The sequence below is a fragment of the Ananas comosus genome, linkage group 1 (genome assembly GCF_001540865.1).
Source record: "Ananas comosus cultivar F153 linkage group 1, ASM154086v1, whole genome shotgun sequence".
NCBI classification, from domain to species: domain Eukaryota; kingdom Viridiplantae; phylum Streptophyta; class Magnoliopsida; order Poales; family Bromeliaceae; genus Ananas; species Ananas comosus.
In genome coordinates, this window is record NC_033621.1 from 12,625,304 (window position 1) to 12,646,531 (window position 21,228).

General features: G+C 33.5%; 2 protein-coding genes across 2 annotated transcripts; one reads left to right on the forward strand and one right to left on the reverse strand.

The window, feature by feature from the left end:
- Positions 633–2,852, forward strand: LOC109708081 (pentatricopeptide repeat-containing protein At3g21470). Its single transcript, XM_020229677.1, has one exon. It carries the CDS (start codon positions 674–676, stop codon positions 2,342–2,344), a length of 1,671 nt encoding a protein of 556 aa, XP_020085266.1. The 5' UTR covers positions 633–673; the 3' UTR covers positions 2,345–2,852.
- Positions 6,857–11,257, reverse strand: LOC109717415 (auxin efflux carrier component 6). The gene is made up of 7 exons (XM_020243198.1): positions 10,779–11,257; positions 9,889–10,373; positions 8,868–9,066; positions 8,534–8,619; positions 8,242–8,399; positions 8,057–8,133; positions 6,857–7,366 (listed from the first exon to the last, which is right to left on the reverse strand). Exons 1-7 carry the CDS (start codon positions 11,234–11,236, stop codon positions 7,300–7,302), a joined length of 1,530 nt encoding a protein of 509 aa, XP_020098787.1. The 5' UTR covers positions 11,237–11,257; the 3' UTR covers positions 6,857–7,299.

Sequence of the window (21,228 nt, forward strand, 5' to 3'; positions counted from 1 at the left end):
GATTCATCCGGCGTATAATTTTAAGTAATTCATGATTAGTAACAATGCAGGATTATCCAAAAATATTACAAATTTATAGAGAATGGACGGATATCTTAGGCTATTGATAAATATGATAAGCGAGTAGGTTGGGCAACCTGCGAGTGGATCATTGTATTCTCGGATTATGCGAGCACGTATAAAATTTATCCAAAATTTTTTTAAATAGCTATCATTCTTACACATACCCATCCGCAGGTGGGCCCCTGGGCAGGCGAATATACGAATTACCGACGAGGCACGTTTTTTATTTTTTTGCCGTTATGCTCTTATACTTTCCAAACACAAATAATACTTCAAAGAGTGTTAAGATTACCAGGACAGAGAAAATAAAAAGAGTATTCACTTTTTTCTTAATTTTTATAAAAAAATTATATATAGGTATCCACGGATTGCTCAAAATACTCATAATTTAACTGGTATCAAACTATTTTACCTATAATTTTTTGAAAAAGAAAAATTAATACTCATAACCACAAATTTGCGGGTAACTTTCAGGTACCAGATGTCATTGCCAAGTTATATTACTGGTGGTTTTTCTACAACAATTTTTAAGAAAATTACAAAATTACCCCCAAATTACAAAGGAAATGTGATCTCTCCTCAAAGCACTTCATCATCATAAGTGCAAAATATGAGGCTGTTTTCAGCTCAAATTTACCAAAATGCCCTCAAGAGCACTCCTCTCCTGAAACAGCTCCATGCATTGTGTCTAACCAGTGGATCCCAAGACCCCCTACAATGGACTCAGCTCATTAGAGCTTATCTCTCTCAACTGCTTCCCAAAGAAGCACTCTTTGTGTACACTCACCACCTCCCTCACAGAGCCCACCAACCCATTTTGCCATTAATTCTCAAAGCTTGTGCTTCTCTCTCCTATGCTCCACTTGGTAGAGCCCTCCATGCTCAGTCCATCAAGGTTGGTATCACCCATCAGCAGCTTGTTGTGGGCACTGCTTTTGTTTCCCTGTACTGCAAATGTGGCCGGGTTCTCGATGCCCGTAAGATGTTCGACGAAATGCCTGAGAGAAATGTCGTGTCGTATAACGCCATGATCGGCGGGTATGCGATGAATCGGGACATGGACTCGGCTCTGGAGTTGTTCGATCGGATGCCTCTCCGGTCGCCGGTCACGTGGGCGACGGTGATCAAGGGGTTCGCGGAGAAAGGGGACACCGCGGCGGCGAGGCGGTTGTTCGAGGAAACGCCGCGTGAGATGAGGAATGTGGTGACTTGGACCGTGACGGTGCACGGCTATGCGAGTAATGGCGAGATGGAGGGCGCGAGAGAGCTGTTCGATCGGATGCCGGTTCGGAATTTCTTCGCGTGGTCGTCGATGATCACCGGGTATTTTAAGAAGGGGAATGTTGACGAGGCCCAAGCAATGTTCGATCGGATCCCTAGTCGGAACTTGGTGAATTGGAATGCGTTGATTGCTGGGTACGCCCGAATTGGGTGCTGCGAGAAGGCGCTTGAAACGTTTAGGAAAATGCGGGAGAGTGGATTCGAACCGGATGAATTCACAATGGCGAGCGTGTTGTCGGCTTGCGCGCAATTGGGTTCGTTAGAGTACGGTAAAGAGATTCACGAATTCATAAATCGGAGGAGGATCAAGACCAACCACTTTGTTTTGAATGGGCTGGTCGATATGTATGCAAAATGTGGGGATCTGGAAAGAGCGAGAAAGATATTCGATGGAATGTGCAGGCGAAATAGCGAGTGTTGGAATTCGATGATCTCCGGCCTCGCTGGTCACGGTCGAAGCGAAGAGGCCCTCGAGCTTTTTGCTGAGATGGAAGAATCAGAAGAGAGGCCTAATGAGGTGACCTTTCTCGCGATTCTCGTAGCTTGTACACATGGAGGATTCATTAAGGAAGGTCTAGAAGTATTCGAGAAGATGGAGAAACATGGATTAAAAGCAGGGGTTGAGCATTTTGGATGTATTGTCGATCTACTGGGCCGAGCAGGAAGGTTAGAAGAAGCGTACGACATTATCAAGAAGATGCCGATGGAGCCTAACGAAGTGATTTGGGGAACTTTGCTCGGAGCTTGCAAAGTGCACATGGCCAAAGAAGTGATGGAAAGAGTGGTGAATGATTTGGGTAGCTTTAATTCGGGTCCAAAATCCACTAACGATGCGGAATATGTGATGATATCGAATATCTTTGCCGCTTCGGAGAAGTGGGAAGAGGCCGAGAGGATGAGGAGGAAGATGGTGGAGGATGGAGTTCAAAAGACTCCTGGTTGCAGCTCAATTGTGGTAGAAAACGAAGAGCACCAATTCTTTGCCGGCACTGTCGCGTAGACTTAAGGGTTTGCTTTGCCTTGCTTGAGCTTCTACAGTAAGTTCCGCTCGGTTCTGCGCCTCAAAAAAGCAGTAAAGGTGTTTCCATTCATATATTTTGCTCAGTAACTCGCCTTTGCAGCAAATGCAGAACATCAAATGCTTTTTAATAAAAGCTTATTTCAGCTTTCCACTACAACAAAAGTGGCAGCATTTTTGTTTATCAAGTCGGATTATGTGTCAGCATGGTCATTTCAAAAGGAAATGAGCCTAATGTATAGGTTTTTTTTTCTCTATTATTTGATAATAGAAATATCTCTTCGATTAATCTTTTCATGCTAGTTGCAGCAGCTTCTTGTTCAGAAAGATCGGTCGCCTGATAAACTCGAGAATCTAATGCGAGAATTGTGTAGGAATTATCTGCTTCTGATGTATAGTTTGGCCATTTTGCTGCTTTTTACTGCTGTTGCTGAAACTTGTTCTTACTCACTTGAATCAGCTAAAGTGATAGATAATGTGGCTTTCTTGTGTTTTAATTTTGAACTGTAACTTAGATGTTCAAATATATTACTCATTATCATCTGCAGACTCAGCGCCCGGTAAATGAAAATTGCAACATGCGGACCGAAATAAAACAAGCTATTACGTTTTATGCTTCTTTTTCTCCACTACCAATCAACTTCATCATCAGATTATGCATTCTGATCATGTATAAATAATAATTCCTACTTTTCATAAATTAAAATAAGGTTTTATGCTACATATAAGCGTCTGAACATTGGCACTAATTATTAATCTCAAAAGATCGAGCTGTTAGAAATATGCAATCAATTCACTTAAAGCTTATAGATACAATGCTCATGAGTCTCGATTATATCTTGGCCCAACTAATCTCACGCTACTTCGAACATGACTCGGCCCAACCCGACTTTTGCCATTTCGAACGTGACTCGACCCAACCTGACCTCCTGCCACAGGACGGGATGCTGGCCCATTTAAGCCGACAATAAGCCTCGAAAAGCTTATAAGAGTACTAGTAAAATGTGTTACAAACAAGCAATACTAAACATGTTTTTCACAATAATGATTAAAGAAGGCCTGGGCGAGAGTGGTGTGGGAAATGAGGCACAACCAAGTGTGCCCCACTCTTCTTCTCCTCTGTGTTACCACTCTTTTCTTCTTCATTTGGCTTCAAATTTGGTAGAGGTTCCTTTGATGGCTCATCCACATTGGTTGGCTTGTCGAAAAACCGAAAGCACGAAAGCTTAAGCCCCATCTCGAACTCTTAGTGCCTGTTTGGCTCTGCTTCTGCTACTGCTTTCAGTACCAAAAGAAACCGTTAGATTTGTAGTACCTGACTTGGTGGTCGAACAGAAGAGAATTGTTAGTACTTTTTCGAATCGCTCGCTTGTTTTGATATTTCTTTGGCTCATCATCTTATTGCAGGGCTTATGCTCTTTATATACTGCACTGCAGGTAGTGGATAATATTGGCACGTTTACTTGGTAGCCAAGCATGAGTAAGTTAAGAATAAAAGTTAATTAATTAAGAATGAATATTCATTGGACTTTGACCAACTACATATGTAGAGGAATAGCAAGGAACCACAAGAACAAGTCCATGAACCTGGTCCACTACATCACTTGTGATTTCCGCCAATTACAATGCAACAGCGCTTAGGTCAGAAAATGTGTTTAAAATATACTTTATTTGTTTCCCTATGTAATATTATGACCTGTATATCGTAATGAATTGATTACGATATATTTTTTATAATCCTATCTAAAAAACACCAATTTGGTCTTGCGTAATAACATTAGATGAGTCTCGATGCCAAACGGTCCCAAAATATTGAAACATTTCTCTCTAATTATTTATTTTTTTTTTTTGAAGAATAATTATTGTTTCATGAAGAATAATTATTGTTTCATACAGTATTAGAGATTAGCCGTACTTTTTACTATTTCTAATTAAAATTATTAAAGTATAAATTAAATATATATATATATATACATAATACATTCTATATTGTAGGAGCTGCAGAATTTTTTTTTTCTTTTTGAGTACCAAATTGTTTTAAAAATTGCTGCATGGACCAGGTTCAGGCAATTTAAAGCTCACTTGTTGTATGTAGGGCAAAAAATCAATTGCTAAAAATTACTGCATGGACCAGGTTCAGGCAATTTAAAGCTCACTTGTTGTATGTTGGGATAAAAATCAATTGCTTCGTTCCTAGGTTTAATTTTTGACAGGGGTCTAATTATTAAGATAAAAAGTCCACATAAGAAGTATAAATATAGCAAAATAAATAAATAAATAAAAAGTCAAACTTAAAACAAGGACATAAATGGGTTGGGCTAAAACTCACATAAAAAGGGAGGTGACAAAAATTTAATTTGGCCCAGCCCATTTGTGTCTTCTGTTGAGATCAAATTTAATAAATTTAATCTGTTCGCATGCGTAGTTTCTACATAGACCAAATTTAATAAATTTAATCTGTTCATAATATATGTATTGATTGATAAGATTTTTTTTTCTTTTTTAGTAAATGTTGCGGAAATAAAGAAGAGAACATGGAGATCGATGAACCCCCACTACATATGTTCTCAAGCTTTGCTTCACTCATAATTTTAACTAAAATGTGATTATCTTCAAGGGTGAAATACACTACTAGTTCCCAAACTTCGAGTCGAGTTTTATTTTGATCCTTCAATTTTAATTTCGACATTCAAAACCCTGAATTTTTATAAGGTTTTAGTTAATTAGTTCCAAAATTTTTGAAGTGTTTCCATTTTAATTCTTACTTTAGATCAAAAAATTTTGTATATATATATATATATAGTAAGACTACTATAGTTTAATGAGTATAGAGTATCTTTTACTCCTTTATGCGCATTAGTTGTTTTCAACGATGGAGCTCCCAAGTTATAATTTTTTAAATTAAAAATTTATATATAGGGACTGAAGTGAAACTTTTTTAAGAGTTTAGAGACCGCTAACGTCAAAGCTGAAAATTTGAGGAACCAAAATTAAACCTTTTTTTTTGAGAGAAAGGTAGCATTCTATCTGTTTCGTTTATTTTCTAAAAAAATAAACTTAGCTGGAAATATGAATCAACTAAGATTCGAACTTCGGACCTGGGTTACCAACCATCAAGTCCATTGCCACTTACGTTAGGGACCCTCGGTGAACCAAAATAAAACTTGGGTAAAAGATTGGGAAATAATTAATGGTTCAATTTAAATATGTTAAAGTGACTTTAAGTGATCTTAGAATTTCTTTTAGAAAATAATATTACTCAAACAGTATGTCTGCAGAAATCACATTTAAGGCAAATAATATAATTTAGATCTTACAAATATAGAAAAATTATAAAATTTTCTAGTTATGTCCACTTTTTCTTTCTTTCTCCTTTTCAAATAAAAAGGATCTAAACCATGATTTGGGCTAGCTAATTACTAGCTTGTTAAACACCTTTTAAGGCAGGACAAATTTAAAGAAACACTTAGGGGGCGTTTGGATTGACGAATTTGTAGATCCAAAATAAGTAAGTGCAGTGGTGTTTGAGTTTTCCTGAAGTGTGATTATTTTTCTGTTGTTTGTTTTGATGTAACTCGTACAGTCTGAAAGTTAAATTCAATTACTTCTTCTGTTTGTTTTGATATAATTTGGTGCCGATAAAATTAGTTTTTTTAGTTCCGTTGTTTGTTTTGATGTAAATAAGTAGATCCTGTTATCTCCTAAATATAGTGATAAATTTATCACTATAAATTATAACCTATTATATAATTAAATTTTTTATTATTATTTAAAAGTAATTCTAATTTATTATAAATAAGATAATTCTAATCCATTATAAAGGAAGTAGAGTTTAGGTTTTACTATTTAATAAATTTTTTAGAGGAGGTTGAGTATGGTAGAAGTAGAGTTCGGCACCTTAGAGGAGGAAGTCGAGAGTAGGTGAAGTGGAGGTCTAACGTAATTTGAATTATATTATATTTTTGACTTACACCAAAGCATATAACGAAAGTGATGGAACTTGAGTTCTATCACTCCACTTACACCAAAACAAAAGGACCATTAGTTGAGGTTTTTTGTTAGGGTGATACTTTGAACCTCTAAAAAATATTATCCTTATAAGTCACTGTGGTTTTAACCATCACAAAAATATTTTTGAAGTGACTTCTTTTACCAAAAGGGTACATCACTTTTTACATGTGTAAAGAGAATCATTAGCTCCAAAGAAACTACCAAAAGGAGAAGTTGATGAAATTATGAACTCTCTTGGTCAAACATAAACAATGAGAATCTCCACAGCACCCCCACTAGTCTTTAACAATTTGAGAGAGAGAGAGAGAGAGAGAGAGAGAGAGAGAGAGAGAGAGAGAGGGAAAATTGATGAAATTATGAACTCTTACTTTTGGTCAATCATAAACATTGAGAGAGAGAGAGAGAGAGAGAGAGAGAGAGAGAGAGAGAGAAAGAGAGAGATTACCCTAACAATCATAGGCAAACTAGTCCTTCACAAAATGAGAGAGAGAGAGAGAGAGAGAGAGAGAGAGAGAGAGAGTACTATTACACTAAGAATCATGGGCCAAGCATGCCAATGCATGCTACTTCATAATTCCTCTCCTTTTGGTCACCACTAAACTTTGTTGGATTGGATTATTGGACAAAGTGCATGGTGCAATTTTCATTTGATCCCCTATATATAAGCCCTTTCAAATTTGAATCATATGAACCCTCCCCACCTCAAAAGTTCTCAATTATCCAACATTGAGGGCCCTAGCTAGTTGATCTTTAGGATGGAACAACAAATACATGCTTGATTTGAGCTTCAATCAAGGCCAATAATATCGGCATCGACGGTTTCGATTTGATCATCATTAATAGGCCCCAAAATCTCTCCTTGGATGCTCCTAGCAATTTCTTTTTCCTTGTTACATATTATGATGGGGACCTCATATGAGTAAATATCATAGGCCTAATAGTATGTAGTAGACAAGGGTTATGGGCAAGGACACAAGCATGCCAAAGATAACCCTGCAAAAAGTACAATAAGAGAGTCAAAGAGTAGAAAATAGCTAGAAATATTACACAAGATTAAAAAAAAAAAAAAAGTTGTAGTTGTGTTGTTTGGTTGTATTATTTGAACAAGCTCACAAAATTTGTGATGGGTCCATTTTCATGAAAAGAAACAAATTAAGTACTGAACACAATAGCTTTTGGTCCATCTCAGTTTGTTTCTTTGTTTGCAAGTGTTTTCTTCTTTTTCTTTTTAAGAGCGTTTCTATATTAGAAAATATATTTATAAGAACGCTACATAATTAGAGCAATCTTAGGGCAGTCGAGGTATGAGTCGTCAGATAAACGATCAGCCTTGTTTTAAATTTCATCAGGAGTGTTGTTTGAAAACTCATACTCTCGTTCTATTATAGGGATTTGTCCCGCAGTTTCTGCAAAGTAATCGATTTCTCTAAAAGCCGATATTACAAAATAATAAATTCAATATTTATACTCTCTTTCTATCCGGGTGTCTGTTTGTATAATTTCATTTATCCGAGTATGCTTGTGTCGAACGATTATAAAGTAAATTGTGAGATTTATACATATTAAGCTTCCAATTTATGATGATATATATGCAGGAAATCACTCTGTAGTTTACAGTAAAATTTTTTTTAAAAAAAAAAGATAAAGAAAAAACAATCTTATTCTTAATGAAATCATATATACCCAGCGCTAAGAATATCAGGATGTAGCCCATACTCTCTTGCAAACACAAATGGAACAATCCCTTGTGGAAGAGCAGCCTACAAAAATTAATTTCAACAATAAATGCATGTCACCTTTAATTTCATTTTCCAAACTAAAAAACTTAATTATAAGAAAATAAACTCAATCAAAAACATATAACTAACCTGGACAATTGCAGTGTGGAGTTTAACCCCTTTTAATCCCACAGCTAATGATGCAGCACACATTATTATCGGCCCGCAAATAAACCGAATAAACATGCTTATTATCGCCATTTTTGCGCCGCACGCAATGATCCTTTGTTGAAGAGCCATGAATAAACCTGGATGTAGATCAAAATGGTTTTAGTGTATCTAATCAAGTTTTTTTTTTCTTTTTTTTAACATATGATATTAGGGTATTTTGAAATAGTAAACATAATTAATGTGCACAATATGTATACATGCACTTAATTACCTAAACTAAACATGGCCATTCCAAGTCCTGCATCTGAGATGATAGTAATTGAGTTTTTGATTATATCTGGCATGGTTAACTCCCACCTACAAAATTTGGAACAAGTTCATTATTTAGCAACTAACAAAATATATAGCTTTTATTTTTAATATTACATGAATCAAAAGATTATAGAAATAAATATGACGCATGTATATAACTATTGGAGGTACGAGTGAAAACTTAATCTCTTAGAGAACGGTCTTTCAATAATCTATATTCGAAACTTTGCTTCTGAATTTGAGACTTTTTGATTGATTAGACGTGTTGATTAATATATATCATGCGAACTAACCTGAATGAGATTAGGGACCAAAGTAGGCCAAGTATGCTCGAATACGTATTAGGGTTTCGAGAGAGTTTGCGTCCGACTACGACGAGTATGAGCCTTAACATGACAAGCGGATGCGGCATCGCCTGATCATTCGCTTCTTCGTCCATCTCATACGCATCTACGAACTTCGTAGTGCTTCTGAAGCTGAGCTCTTTCTCCTCTATAAAACGAAATCAAAGAAAACTAATTGATTTGTATTGAAAAGCAAAATATGTACCTTGTGATGCAGTAATATATATAGAACTTTAGTTTCTGTTTCGATCAAATTATTCGTAACATAAAAATTGAATTACCTACATAGATGATGTGATATTAATGCTATAATAGATCTTCTTCAATCACATCATCTTTAAAAAATGACATGATAATTTATCCTGGCGCTTCAACAAAATTTGACATGATAATTTAATTCAAACAAAAAGTAAACCTTAACCAAAAAAAACGAAAAAAAAAACAAAAACAAAAACAAAAATTTCTTAGAGACCAAAAAACTAGCAAATGGGCAAATCCGACCAAGGAACACTAGAAAACAAAACAAAAACTGTGAAACGAGTTCTTTTCATTTTAGCTCCATCAATTACTACAAATCCCACAACAATTAAATAAAATAAAACAAGGGAAACAAACAAAATAAAACATGGGTACAACGTACCAATGGTCTCTGTAGTTGTACTATTCTAATATTATAAATTGGTACTATTTTAGCTCGTAAACTTTATTATAATATTATATTCTAGTCCCTAGCTAATACTAAGGAAAAAAAATTAAATTTTTAGTGTCATTTCTTTAAGAAAAATTAATTTTGCATGAGATTAGTGACAAAAATATGATAACATGTAAAAACTTAAAAATAAAATTATTTTTTTCGCAATATAAAAATAGTACAAATACTATTCATATCTGTACTTTAATGTTAAGAAATTATTTTAGCAAACTATTTGTTAAATATAATGCACGAATCTTAAAATAGTGATGAGCGTACCACTCACTTCTCTGCCGCGCACTTTCTCAGCACCACCACTAGCCGGCGCTGCTGGCGATCTTACCTCCACGTCGGTGAAGCTCGACGCCCGCGGCGTCGGCTGCAGTGAGTATGCGTCGGACGATGACGACGCGCACGACGCCCGCGCGAAGATCGTGATCTCCCCCAATGTGAACGTGTGCCGGTTAGGTGTGCTCGACGAGTATATCTCGGCGCCCGACATGCTCGACATGCGCGGCGTCGGCGTCGATACGGCCGACGAGCCCGGGGCCGAGGAGGCGGCCGACCGGCGGATCCGAATCCGGACCATGCCGTCTGCGTCGGCCTCCGACGTCTCGGCGTAGAGAGGGTCACGCCCGTCGAGGGAGATGACGTCGCCGTCGACGTCGATTTTCGCGATGGCCGACGCGGCGGCGCCCGGGAACCGCTCCCGGATCAGCAGCGCCGCCGCACGGTACTCAAAGAGAAAGAGGAGTAGAGTGTACCTAAAATTAAATAATAATAATAATAATAATAATAATAATAATAATTCAGTATTTTAAAATTTACAGACTAAATTTCGACGGTAGAAAAAGATTGTGTCTAAAAATATATATATAAAAATACTGTTTAATTTCTAATTAATATTTCACCTTAACCTTTAATTTTAAATTTATAATATAAAAAATACTAAGTTTTATTCTAAAAAATACAAAGTTTCAACAGATACAATATAATACAATATCTGCATTATTAATACGAATCTCGTAATTAATCGTTGACGCTAAATGTGGAAGAGATAAACACGTGTAATGCTTACGGATCTCAATTGTGACTCGACCTATTATACATAGTATTTTTACTTAAAAGAAGCATTACAAAAATTTATACTAGAAGAGATGGTTATATACCAAACAATGCACTGGAGAACGACGAGCTGCACCATGAGAGGCTGGGTGAAGTCCCCATACATGGCTCTGAGGAGGGGGATCCCCATCACCAGCGTATTCGGCAGCGTCGCGACGGAGAACACGGTGATGGGCCAGTCGAGCCGCTGCGCCCCGCGGCGCTGGCGGGGGGAGAAGAAGGCGGACGCCAACGAGACGGCGGTGACGAGAGCGAGCGCGAGGAGCTTGGCGAGGGTGTCGGCGAGGAGGAAGCGCAGGTCCATGCGGTAGGGGTCGTTGTGGGCGATGAAGTGGAAGGAGAGGACGGGGACGGCGAACGCCGCGACGAAGCGGTTGATGCCCGAGCACTGCACCGGGGTGAAGGTGCGCCACCACCGCACCGCGGCGTAGGCGAGGAGCATGGCCGTGTACAGCGGCGCCGTGGCGCACAGCACCGTGTACAAGTCCCCTAGAGTGATCATGTTCTCGTGTGCTGTACACGTAATAGTGTGTGTTAAGGGCCGAGCGGGTTGTATATATAGGGAATATATATAATATATAGTGTAGAGCTACTATACTATTGAAAGTATAGATAATATGATACTTTCAACTTTTTAACTATTGGATCAAAAATTATGCAGTTAAATGATTACGGTACCCCCAGGGTTGAGTAGTAACCCTAGGGTTGAGTGGTCCTCACAGGTTAATTGTATTAATCCAAATATTAGAAATGATTAAAGGGGTTGATCTAAAGGCCAAAAAATCGGAAGTACCAGATCCTCTATGCTTCCGATAGCATAGTAGCTATACTCTAATATATATATATATATATATATATATATATATATATATATATATATATAAATAAAATTAGGCTGGAATACTATTAATAGTAAAACGCTCTTTTTGCTATCAAGTTTTTAACCCTTGGATGAAAAATTGTAGAGTCAGGATGATATTAGTTGGTTAGAGTTGAGTGGTCCCCTAGGGTTGAGTGGTCCTCACTGGGTTATAATATTTAATCCAATGGATAGAAATAATAAAAAGAGTTGATCCAAAGGCTAAAAAACTGGTAGCAATATCTGGAAATTTTGCTACTAATAGTAGCCCAGTCCAACTATATATATATATATATATATATATTATATAATAGTCCGGCTATGGTGCTTGTAAAAGTATCAAGCACTTGGTGCTTGTAAATTTTTACCGTTAGATCTCTGCCTTTGATTATTTTTACCCGTTAGATTATACTATTCAACCAACCACCTACTCAACCCTAGGGGCCACATCATCCTAACCGCACATCCTTTAATTCAAGGGCTAAAATTTACAATACGAATGACTTGATACTTTTAAAAGCATAGGAACTCAATTATATATTATATATATATATAATATATATATATAAGAGAGAGAGAGAGAAGAGAGAGAGAGAAGAGAGAGACTAGGCTACTATACTATCGGTAGACGGAGCGTTCCGTGCTACCAAGTTGTCTTCGATGATGCAGCTTCCAAATCGACGATCAGCTCCGTTAGACTTATCTACACTATTAAAAGTATTTAGAAACTAAATTTCATAATTTTTCGATACCATTTACCTATCAAACAAGTAGTTCTACAATTGAACGGCTAAAATAAAAATCTCATAAAAATGATGATAAAAGATTAAATTCAAGATCAGATATACTGATCTACTCTAAATAGTTAAAAGAATTTTTAATAAAATTTTCATCGATTTGGATTGTTTTACACCGTTAAACTCACAAACACCACATCGGCCATTAAAATTGTCAATTTTGAAATCTTTTGATCACTAGTTAAATAAAGTCGAAAAAATCTGAAATTTAGTTTTCAAATACTTTCAATAGTGTAGATCAAGTCTAACGGAGCCGATCGTCGATTTGGAAGCCGCATCATCGAAAACAACTTGGTAGCACGGAGCGTTCCGTGCTACCGATAGTATAGTAGCCGGACTCTATATATATATATATATATATATATATATATATATCTGAGTAGGCTACTAAATTTTTATGAATATAGAACCCTTCGTATTCGTAAGTTATTTTTAATGATGAAGTTTTCGAATCGATAATTTACACCGTCAAATAAGATCTAGAGTATTTAAAACTTCTAGACAATAAATTTTGTAAATTTTCGAATTTATAATAGTTTCCATTAAGCAGGCATAAAATGAATGGTTAAAATCGAACGATGCCTTAAAATGGATGACCGGATACTTTAATTTATGATCGGAGTTATTAATCTTTATCTAGATAGTGAATAGAATTTTCTATCAAAAATTCAACCGATTTTGATTTTTTTACACCGTTAAACTAGCAAATTAATATTCTATACCGATCGTTAAAAATGATCAATTTTAAGATCTTTTGATCGTAAGGTAAATGATATCAAAAAAATTATGAAATTTAATTTCTACAAGTTTTAAATGCTCTAGATAATATTTAATAGTATGGATCATCGATTTGGAAGCTCTCTATCACCGAAAATAACTTATGAATTCGAAAGTGATTGTACTCATAAAAGTATAATAGCCGGACTTTATATATCTACTTGAACAAGGAGGAGTTCAATGCAAAGAGTTTAAGATTTGGACAAAAAATGATTCATACGGTTCATCAAATTGTCTTAACGAGATCTCGTTGAGAAGCTCTTAAATAAAATTCTAAAAATGTACTTTAGACATAGAAATTATTGTGTGGACCGAGTGCACCGCGCCGCCCACTAGAAAAAAATTAATTTTGTGACAGATATTCCACATATGCAAATTAATAATAACTTCCAACTGGACATTTCAATATTCCACATATACAAAAAATTTTATGTACTTCACCGAGATTTTTTGAATATTCACTTTAGTTTCTTTTAATTTTAACTTTGTCACTGATTTAACGAAAAAAATTAATAGAATTGATAATAAAAAGATAAAAATAAAACCGCAGGATACTAAATTAGTACACTTTAAATCATATGGTACTAAAATGAGAAAGTATAAAATCACATGGATGGTATTTGAAGTTTTTCTAAAAAAATAAAAAATCCAAACTGGTCTCTTTCAACCTAATGTAAAATTTTCATACCAAATAAGTTATTGATTTTTTATAATTTATTGCTGCATACATTTTTTTGAATTTTTCCAAACATAAAAGTGAATGTGTTCGAAGAACGCAATTGGTGTATTTGTTTCGCTGAAATCGAAGAGGGGTAAAAAAATTTTCAGTCGTAAATATCCACTTTCATTATTTGGTGTACTGTAACTTTATCTTCGGTCGAAACTCAAACTCTTGAAAATACTGTAATCTACTTAGGCCCATCCAAAGCCTAAGTTAATTACACAAATAATAATAATAATAATAATAATATATAATATATTAACTTATCTCTTATATCTACATATTTTATGTCATTCACTGTCGGCAAAAACAAATAGCAAAACTGGAGCAACTTCAGTTACACAGATATGCAAACAAATTAACAACAGAAAAAAAAAAAAAAATCTTTATCTAAACTCTCATTTAGCTGAAAATTTGTTTTAATATGAACTTCAATATTCTCTATGAAACAAATAGGTCCAATATTTATATAAAAATATAGAAACATCATTCTAGATCTTTTATCTTAAGTTATTAGAGAAAATGACTATTTTTTATTATTTAATATAATATCGAAATAAGAGATTCTCAATTTGAATTTCATGACTGTTTTGCATTATTTACCAAAGAAACAAAGTACTCTACCCAAGGAGAGAGCCTACTATGTCACACTTATATCACATCATTAAGTAACAAGCCAATTAAATTTCTATATTTGAAAGAAAAAAGTATAATAAAATTAATTTTCTATTAACTATGATGGGACATATAAATCCAAAGAAAATAATTAAAAAAACTTCAAATAGCACCCCTGTGGTTTCGCAGTTTTTTATTTTAGTACCATATGATTTAAAGTATATTAATTTAGCATCTTGTGGTTTTATTTTTTTCTCTTTTTATTATTTTCTTTATTAATTTTTTTTATTAAATCAGTAACAAAGTTAAAATTAAAAGTTACTGAAGTGAATATTTGATAAACATAGGTGGTGGGTATCTGAAGTTTTTTGTATATAATTTAACGAAATATTAACGGACGAACTGACGAAAAGAGAAAAATAAAATCACAGAATACTAAATTGATATAGTTTAAACCATAAGATATTAAAGTGAAAAAAATGTAAAACTATATGAATAGCATTTGAAGTTTATTCAAAATAATTTTATTATTTGGAATCGCCACGTCAGCAATATTTTCGTGCATCTTAGATTTTTTTTCCCATTAGCTGTGACACACAAGCCTGTTACACGGAGGAACAGCGAAAGGAACAGATCGTACGGCTGCGATGCAACCATCCCCGACACGAAAACCAGGAGGAGTGACGTCACCTTCGCCCGTGTCGGACGAATCGTGTCGGTCGCGCGACAGGAGGGGCATCCCGGCCGTCCGATCGCGATCGGGCGGCCGATACGAGGTGGGCCCGGGGCACAATCCCCGAGGAGGGAAGCGGACGAACCGGAATCCAGCGGAAGCCCTGTCGGCCGGCCGGGTGGGGGTTGGCAGTCGGCACTCGCCAGTGACAGTGGCAGTGGCAGTGGCAGTTCTGTAGATTCCTGAAAAAGTGGAACGCATTTACTCCCCTATTCTTTTTAGGGAAAATTTTGTCGATGCCCTTCTAAAACCATCTAATTTCATAAATGCCCTTTTACAAATTGAAATATCATGTATACCTCCTCAAATTTAAAAAACTTTCAAAAATAGTCCTGCCATCAAGTCTCCATCAATATTAAAGTTAATAATATTTATATTCCAACTTTACTCCTCTTAATTATTCATTAGTCAATTAATAATTCTATTTCATAAATACCTTATATTATATTTCAAAATTAATTAAATTCTATCGAAACTAAAAATTTAGTAAAATTCAATTGATTTTAGTTTAAAAAATTATTGATTTTAATTAAATAAATATTTCTATTTGGAATAAATTGTAGTTAAATTAAATTTCATTTTGCTTTTATTGTCGGAATAAGAAGATAATTTATTTTAGTTATACCTACTTTTTTTACTGCATCGATTGTAAAGTAATAAATTTTTTTATTTGACTACTTAATATAGAGAAAATTCGTCACTATAAATACATTACAACTAAGAGCATTAATATGCAATCCGACCTCAAATAAAAAAATTAGTTATATTATAAAAGAACAAACTAAATTCTTGTAATCAATGGACTTTACATGAACCAATAATAATTTTAAATAATAAATTAAAAAAAAATTAGATAATGAAAATTTTCACAAATTAAGTAGTCAAATCCATTAAATTTAATACCATTGACTAATTTTCATTTAATAGTTAATTATTATTAGCTAATTAACCTATTAATTGAATTTCTTTATTAATTGATTACAATAGTTGAAAACTGAATGGATAAAGAAAATTTTAAAAAATGGACCACGTACATTTATTTGCCCCTCAATAGTTTGGGGGCAAAATGGACAATTTTATTCTTAAACTTCATTATATCATGGTATAAATAAAATTAAAATGAGTTGAGGGTATTTTTGAAACAAAGTAAATATTTGTAGGGATAATTTTGATATTTCAAATTATGTAAGGGCATCTATGATAATTTTGAACTTTTGAGGGGTACAAATGAAATTGCCCCTTTTTTTAATTTATTTATCCTTTTTTAAAAAAATAAATTTTCTTTATGAATTGAAGGGATAATATGATATTATGATTTATGTTTTTTTTTTTTCTTTTGCATTTAACCATCTCGAAAAAAAAAAATTCTAATAAATTTATATTTATATAAAGAATCATTTTCTTACCACGCAAGCGCTTAGGTAGTATTATTAAGTTGGACACGCTAATTTAATCATCGTGTTTAAACACGGGAATTGATCATCGTCTAACTTTTTGTATTTTTTTTCGTTCCTAAATAAAAAAAGAGAGATCAGGATATGGATATGAATATAATAATTCTATCACCGTATTTAAACACGGTGACCGTATTTAAACACGATGATTTATTTACCGTATTCAACTTAAAAATTCAAACGTGACGCTTGCATGGCAAGAAGAGAGCCATATGTGTAAATATAAATTTGTTAGAATCATTTGTAAAATTTTTGTTAATAAAGGCTAAATGTAAAAAAAAAAAGCCCTATTATCTAATATGCGCTTTCAAATTCTAAAATATCTTATTTATTTTTTAAAAAATTAAAATATTTTTGTTAATTTTAAATAATTTGTTCTATGGTTCATTAATGGAATTGGAGTTTAGCAGAGTACTTTGATAATTTTATAATTAATATGAAAATTTTAAATAGTAATAAAGGGTAAACAAGAAAAAGCCTCTATGCATATATATTTTATTCAGAATATGATAATTTACTTTTTATTTGAATGCATGAATATCTTATTCCGTATATTTTTGTGATTGATTATATTTATCATATGAGAAGTGTGATCAAATATTTAGAATTAAAAATTATATTCAATTTTCAAATTATTATTTTGAATAAAAAAATTACCTCATAAGTGAAATATGTTATATCGCCAAATTGCGGATATCAAGATCCTATCAATAAGCAAAAAAAAAAAAAAAAAAAAATCTCTCTTTGCAATCACACAACAAAAAATCCAAACTGAGCCATTAAACCATATTCAAATATCAAAATATAACAACATATCACCGACTGTCCGTAGAGCAAGTGGCAAAGCTTGGTGGTTTGTACCGAGACCTAAGTTCGAATCCTAGTTGATTACATTTCTAGCTAAGTTTATTCAAATAAAATAAAGAAACAGATAGCGTGCTACTACTCAAAAATATATATATATATATTTACAAACATATCTAATCATATTCTATTCTAAAAATTTTCTATTGTGCTTATAATTAAAAGTTAGAAGGTTATTAATTGTTTAAATTAAAATAACATATTCAACTTTCAAATTATTTTTTAAAAAATAAATTATTTCATAAACGAAATATGTTATTCTCTCAAATTCTAAAAAATATATATATATATATATATAGTAGGGCTACTATGCAATTAGGAGCACAGCAGCCCTTGTGCTCCTAACTTTCTAACCACCATCAAGTTTGTTGGGTGGTTAGAATGAGAGAGGAGGGAAATATTGAAGAGATTTTTCTAGTACTTGTCACATTTGCTAGACAAAAATTATGTGGGCATTTGTTCCCAAACAACTTGTTTGCTAAACAAAAATTGTGTACAGACTCTCATCACGACTGCTCCTTTCTCTCTCCCTCTCTCTAAAAATTCGGAGCCCACAATTTTTTTTTCTTTTTTTTTTTTTTCATTTCCGAGGATTGTGATGGGCGCCGGCATTGTCCCCAAATAAATTGTTTGGAGACATTTTTGAAACACTTTTATATAAGTGTCTTATTTATACCAAATTGTTTTAAAAAATCTATTAAGACCTAAATATAAAGTCCAATCCAATCAAGAACAAAAAGTTCCTACCCAGCCCACTGGGCCCGATTACAAATAAAAAAACAAAGTAAAAAGAAAAATTGATCATCTTCTTTCCTTTTCCTCCTTTGCCGATGCAGTTGGCGAAATAGGGTTTCGGCGGCTGGAGTTCGGCCGCGAGGATCTCGCAGGGACCGTAGGGGGCTACAATCGCCACGTATCCCTCCGCCACAAGTAGTTGGAGTAGTAAGTGCCAAATATTAAGGCAGCCTTACCTATAGCGACTCCACATATAGCAATATTTTTAAAAGGTGTCGATAATTTAGTCTGCAACACTTTTTTTTTTATCTGTACTGATATTTAATAGTATCGCTATACATTGTCTTTGTTGTAGCGAATGCTTGATAATTTACTTTATACTTGAATTATTTGTCTTTCAAATGATTTAAAAATATGTGCAACATATAAGTAAATATATGAGTCTTATTATTTAAAATTCAAGTCAGATCAGCAATCTGCTTTTCATAAAAGTAGTATTTTAAATATTTTTTGAACTTCAATAGTTTTTAGGTAAAATGTTGAAACTTTTTTCACAAATATTTACTGTTTTTTTTTAGGAAAAACTTCAAATACCCCCATTTTGGTTTCACTTTTTCTCATTTTAGTATCCTGTGGTTTAAAGTGTATCACGTTAGTACCCTGTGGTTTTGCACTTTTTCACTTTAGTACCCTGTGGTTTAAAGTGTATTAACTTAGTACTATGTGGTTTCGCACTTTCTCATTTTAGTACCCTGTGGTTTTTAAACCACATGGTACTAACTTAATATAAAAATAAAATCATATGGTACTAACTTGATACAAAAATAAAACTACAAAGTACTAACTTGATACACTTTAAACCACAGAATACTAAAGTGAGAAGTGCGAAACTACAGGGAACTAACTTGATACACTTTAAACCACAGTATACTAACTTGATATACTTTAAACTATAGGGCACTAAAATAAAAAAGTACGAAACCACGGGATTTTTTTAAAGTTTTTTTTTTTTTTTACTTCTATCTCCCGGCCTTTCAAAATATATATTTAGTTTTCTTAAAATTTCAAAAATATTTTCAGATTACGATATTAATGAAAAGAATAAAATAACCAAAATACTTTTATTTGTTCTATTATTTTAAAAATATTTTAGATATATTCAATTATAAATTATTAAAAGTAGATGTAATATAAAAGTGGAGGTTAAGTATCTCAATTTGAAATTTTAATAAAAGAATAAAATATAGATTTTCGATACTCATAAAAAATAATATTAATATTATTAGAAATAAATAAATTAATAATATTCGATGGGAAATGACGAGGAGGGGCCCACGGGCGCTGCACCGCGCGTGCATCTCGCTTTCGCACGTTATTCCCCGACAACGCCTGCGATGATCAGAGCCGTCCGATAGGGACTGTTACCGCCCCTGATCAACCCACCCTCGTGAACCGAATCCGCGTGCACCGATGCACCGCGCTATTATTTTTGGGGCCTCCGTGTCCCATCGCTGTCCCCCGCAGGATCTATATATATAGCAGTTACATCATAGGAGAGAGAAAGTACAATAAAGATTTAAAATTTTAATTTTTGAGATTGAAAATTTAAAAATAAATATTATAAATTATAAAATTATAAAATTTTAAATTTGAAATTTTAAATTTAAATATGCAAAATTTAAAATTTTATAATATAAAATTTTAAAATTTGATATATATGGGGAGAGAGGAGAGGGAATGGTAGTTTATGGTGCACTGAAAATAGTAAGAGGACACGTGGCAAGACAGTAACATTAGTGCATGGACTTTAGTATATAGTAATAGATAATAGATTATCTGAGTAGGGTTACTATACTCTTATAAGTATAGAATCCTTCGTACTCATAACTTGTTTTCGATGATAGAGCTTCCGAATTGACGATCCACATCGTAATTTTGCGAAATCATAATAAAGTCTATCAAGCAGGTATAAAATGAATGGTCAAAATCAAACGACTTCTTAAAAATGAATGATTAGATCCTTCAATGTAAGATTGGAGTTATTGATCTTTATCTAGATAGTGAATAAAATTTTATATCAAAAATTCAACCTATATATTCCAATTCTTTTACACTGTTAAACTAGCAAGTATTCTATACCGACTATTAAAAATTATCAATTTTATGATATTTTGATCGTAAGGTAAATGATGTCGAAAAATTATAAAATTTTATTTCTAGAAATTTTAAATGTTCTAGACAATGTTTAACGATATAAATTGTCGATTCGGAAGCTCTATCATCGAAAACGACTTATGAGTACAAGGGCGATCGTACTTATTAGAGTATAGTAGCCGGACTCTATTTATATTCAGTTTATTATATATTTTCTAAAAAATAATAAATTTTTTTTAAAAAAGGTTATGACGTGATAGGTGAATCTAAAGATATTATGAGAACACCACATCAGTAATGCGACTGTTGTATTCTAGATTTTTTTTTTCTTTATTGGTCCAGTTATTTACGGCACGTCCAATCGGACAGCTCAAATCTTCTTAGAAGTATCACGTTGCCACGTGTCGGACTCCTGTGTGTCCTCTGCGACGCTGCATGGCCGGTTTAGTGGTTGTTATCTGAAATTTTATGAAACAAATAGTAAAAAATCAGTTTAGTGGTTATTTTTTGAAGTTTTATGTAAGAAATAGTAAAAAATTAGGATAAATATACATTATATGTTTGTTTTAGTAAAAGATATAATGTTGTACTTAATTAATTAAGAAAATATTTTTTGCAATTTTAGCGGAAAATAAAAGAGCATTTATCCATATGTTTTTTCCTTTTTTTTTCATCAAATAGCATAAGACGGCCAAACAACTAATAAATTATTATCAAATTGGGTATTTATAATAATTTTTTTTAAAATTAGAGAAATATTTTTTGATATTGGCACTTTTAGAAAT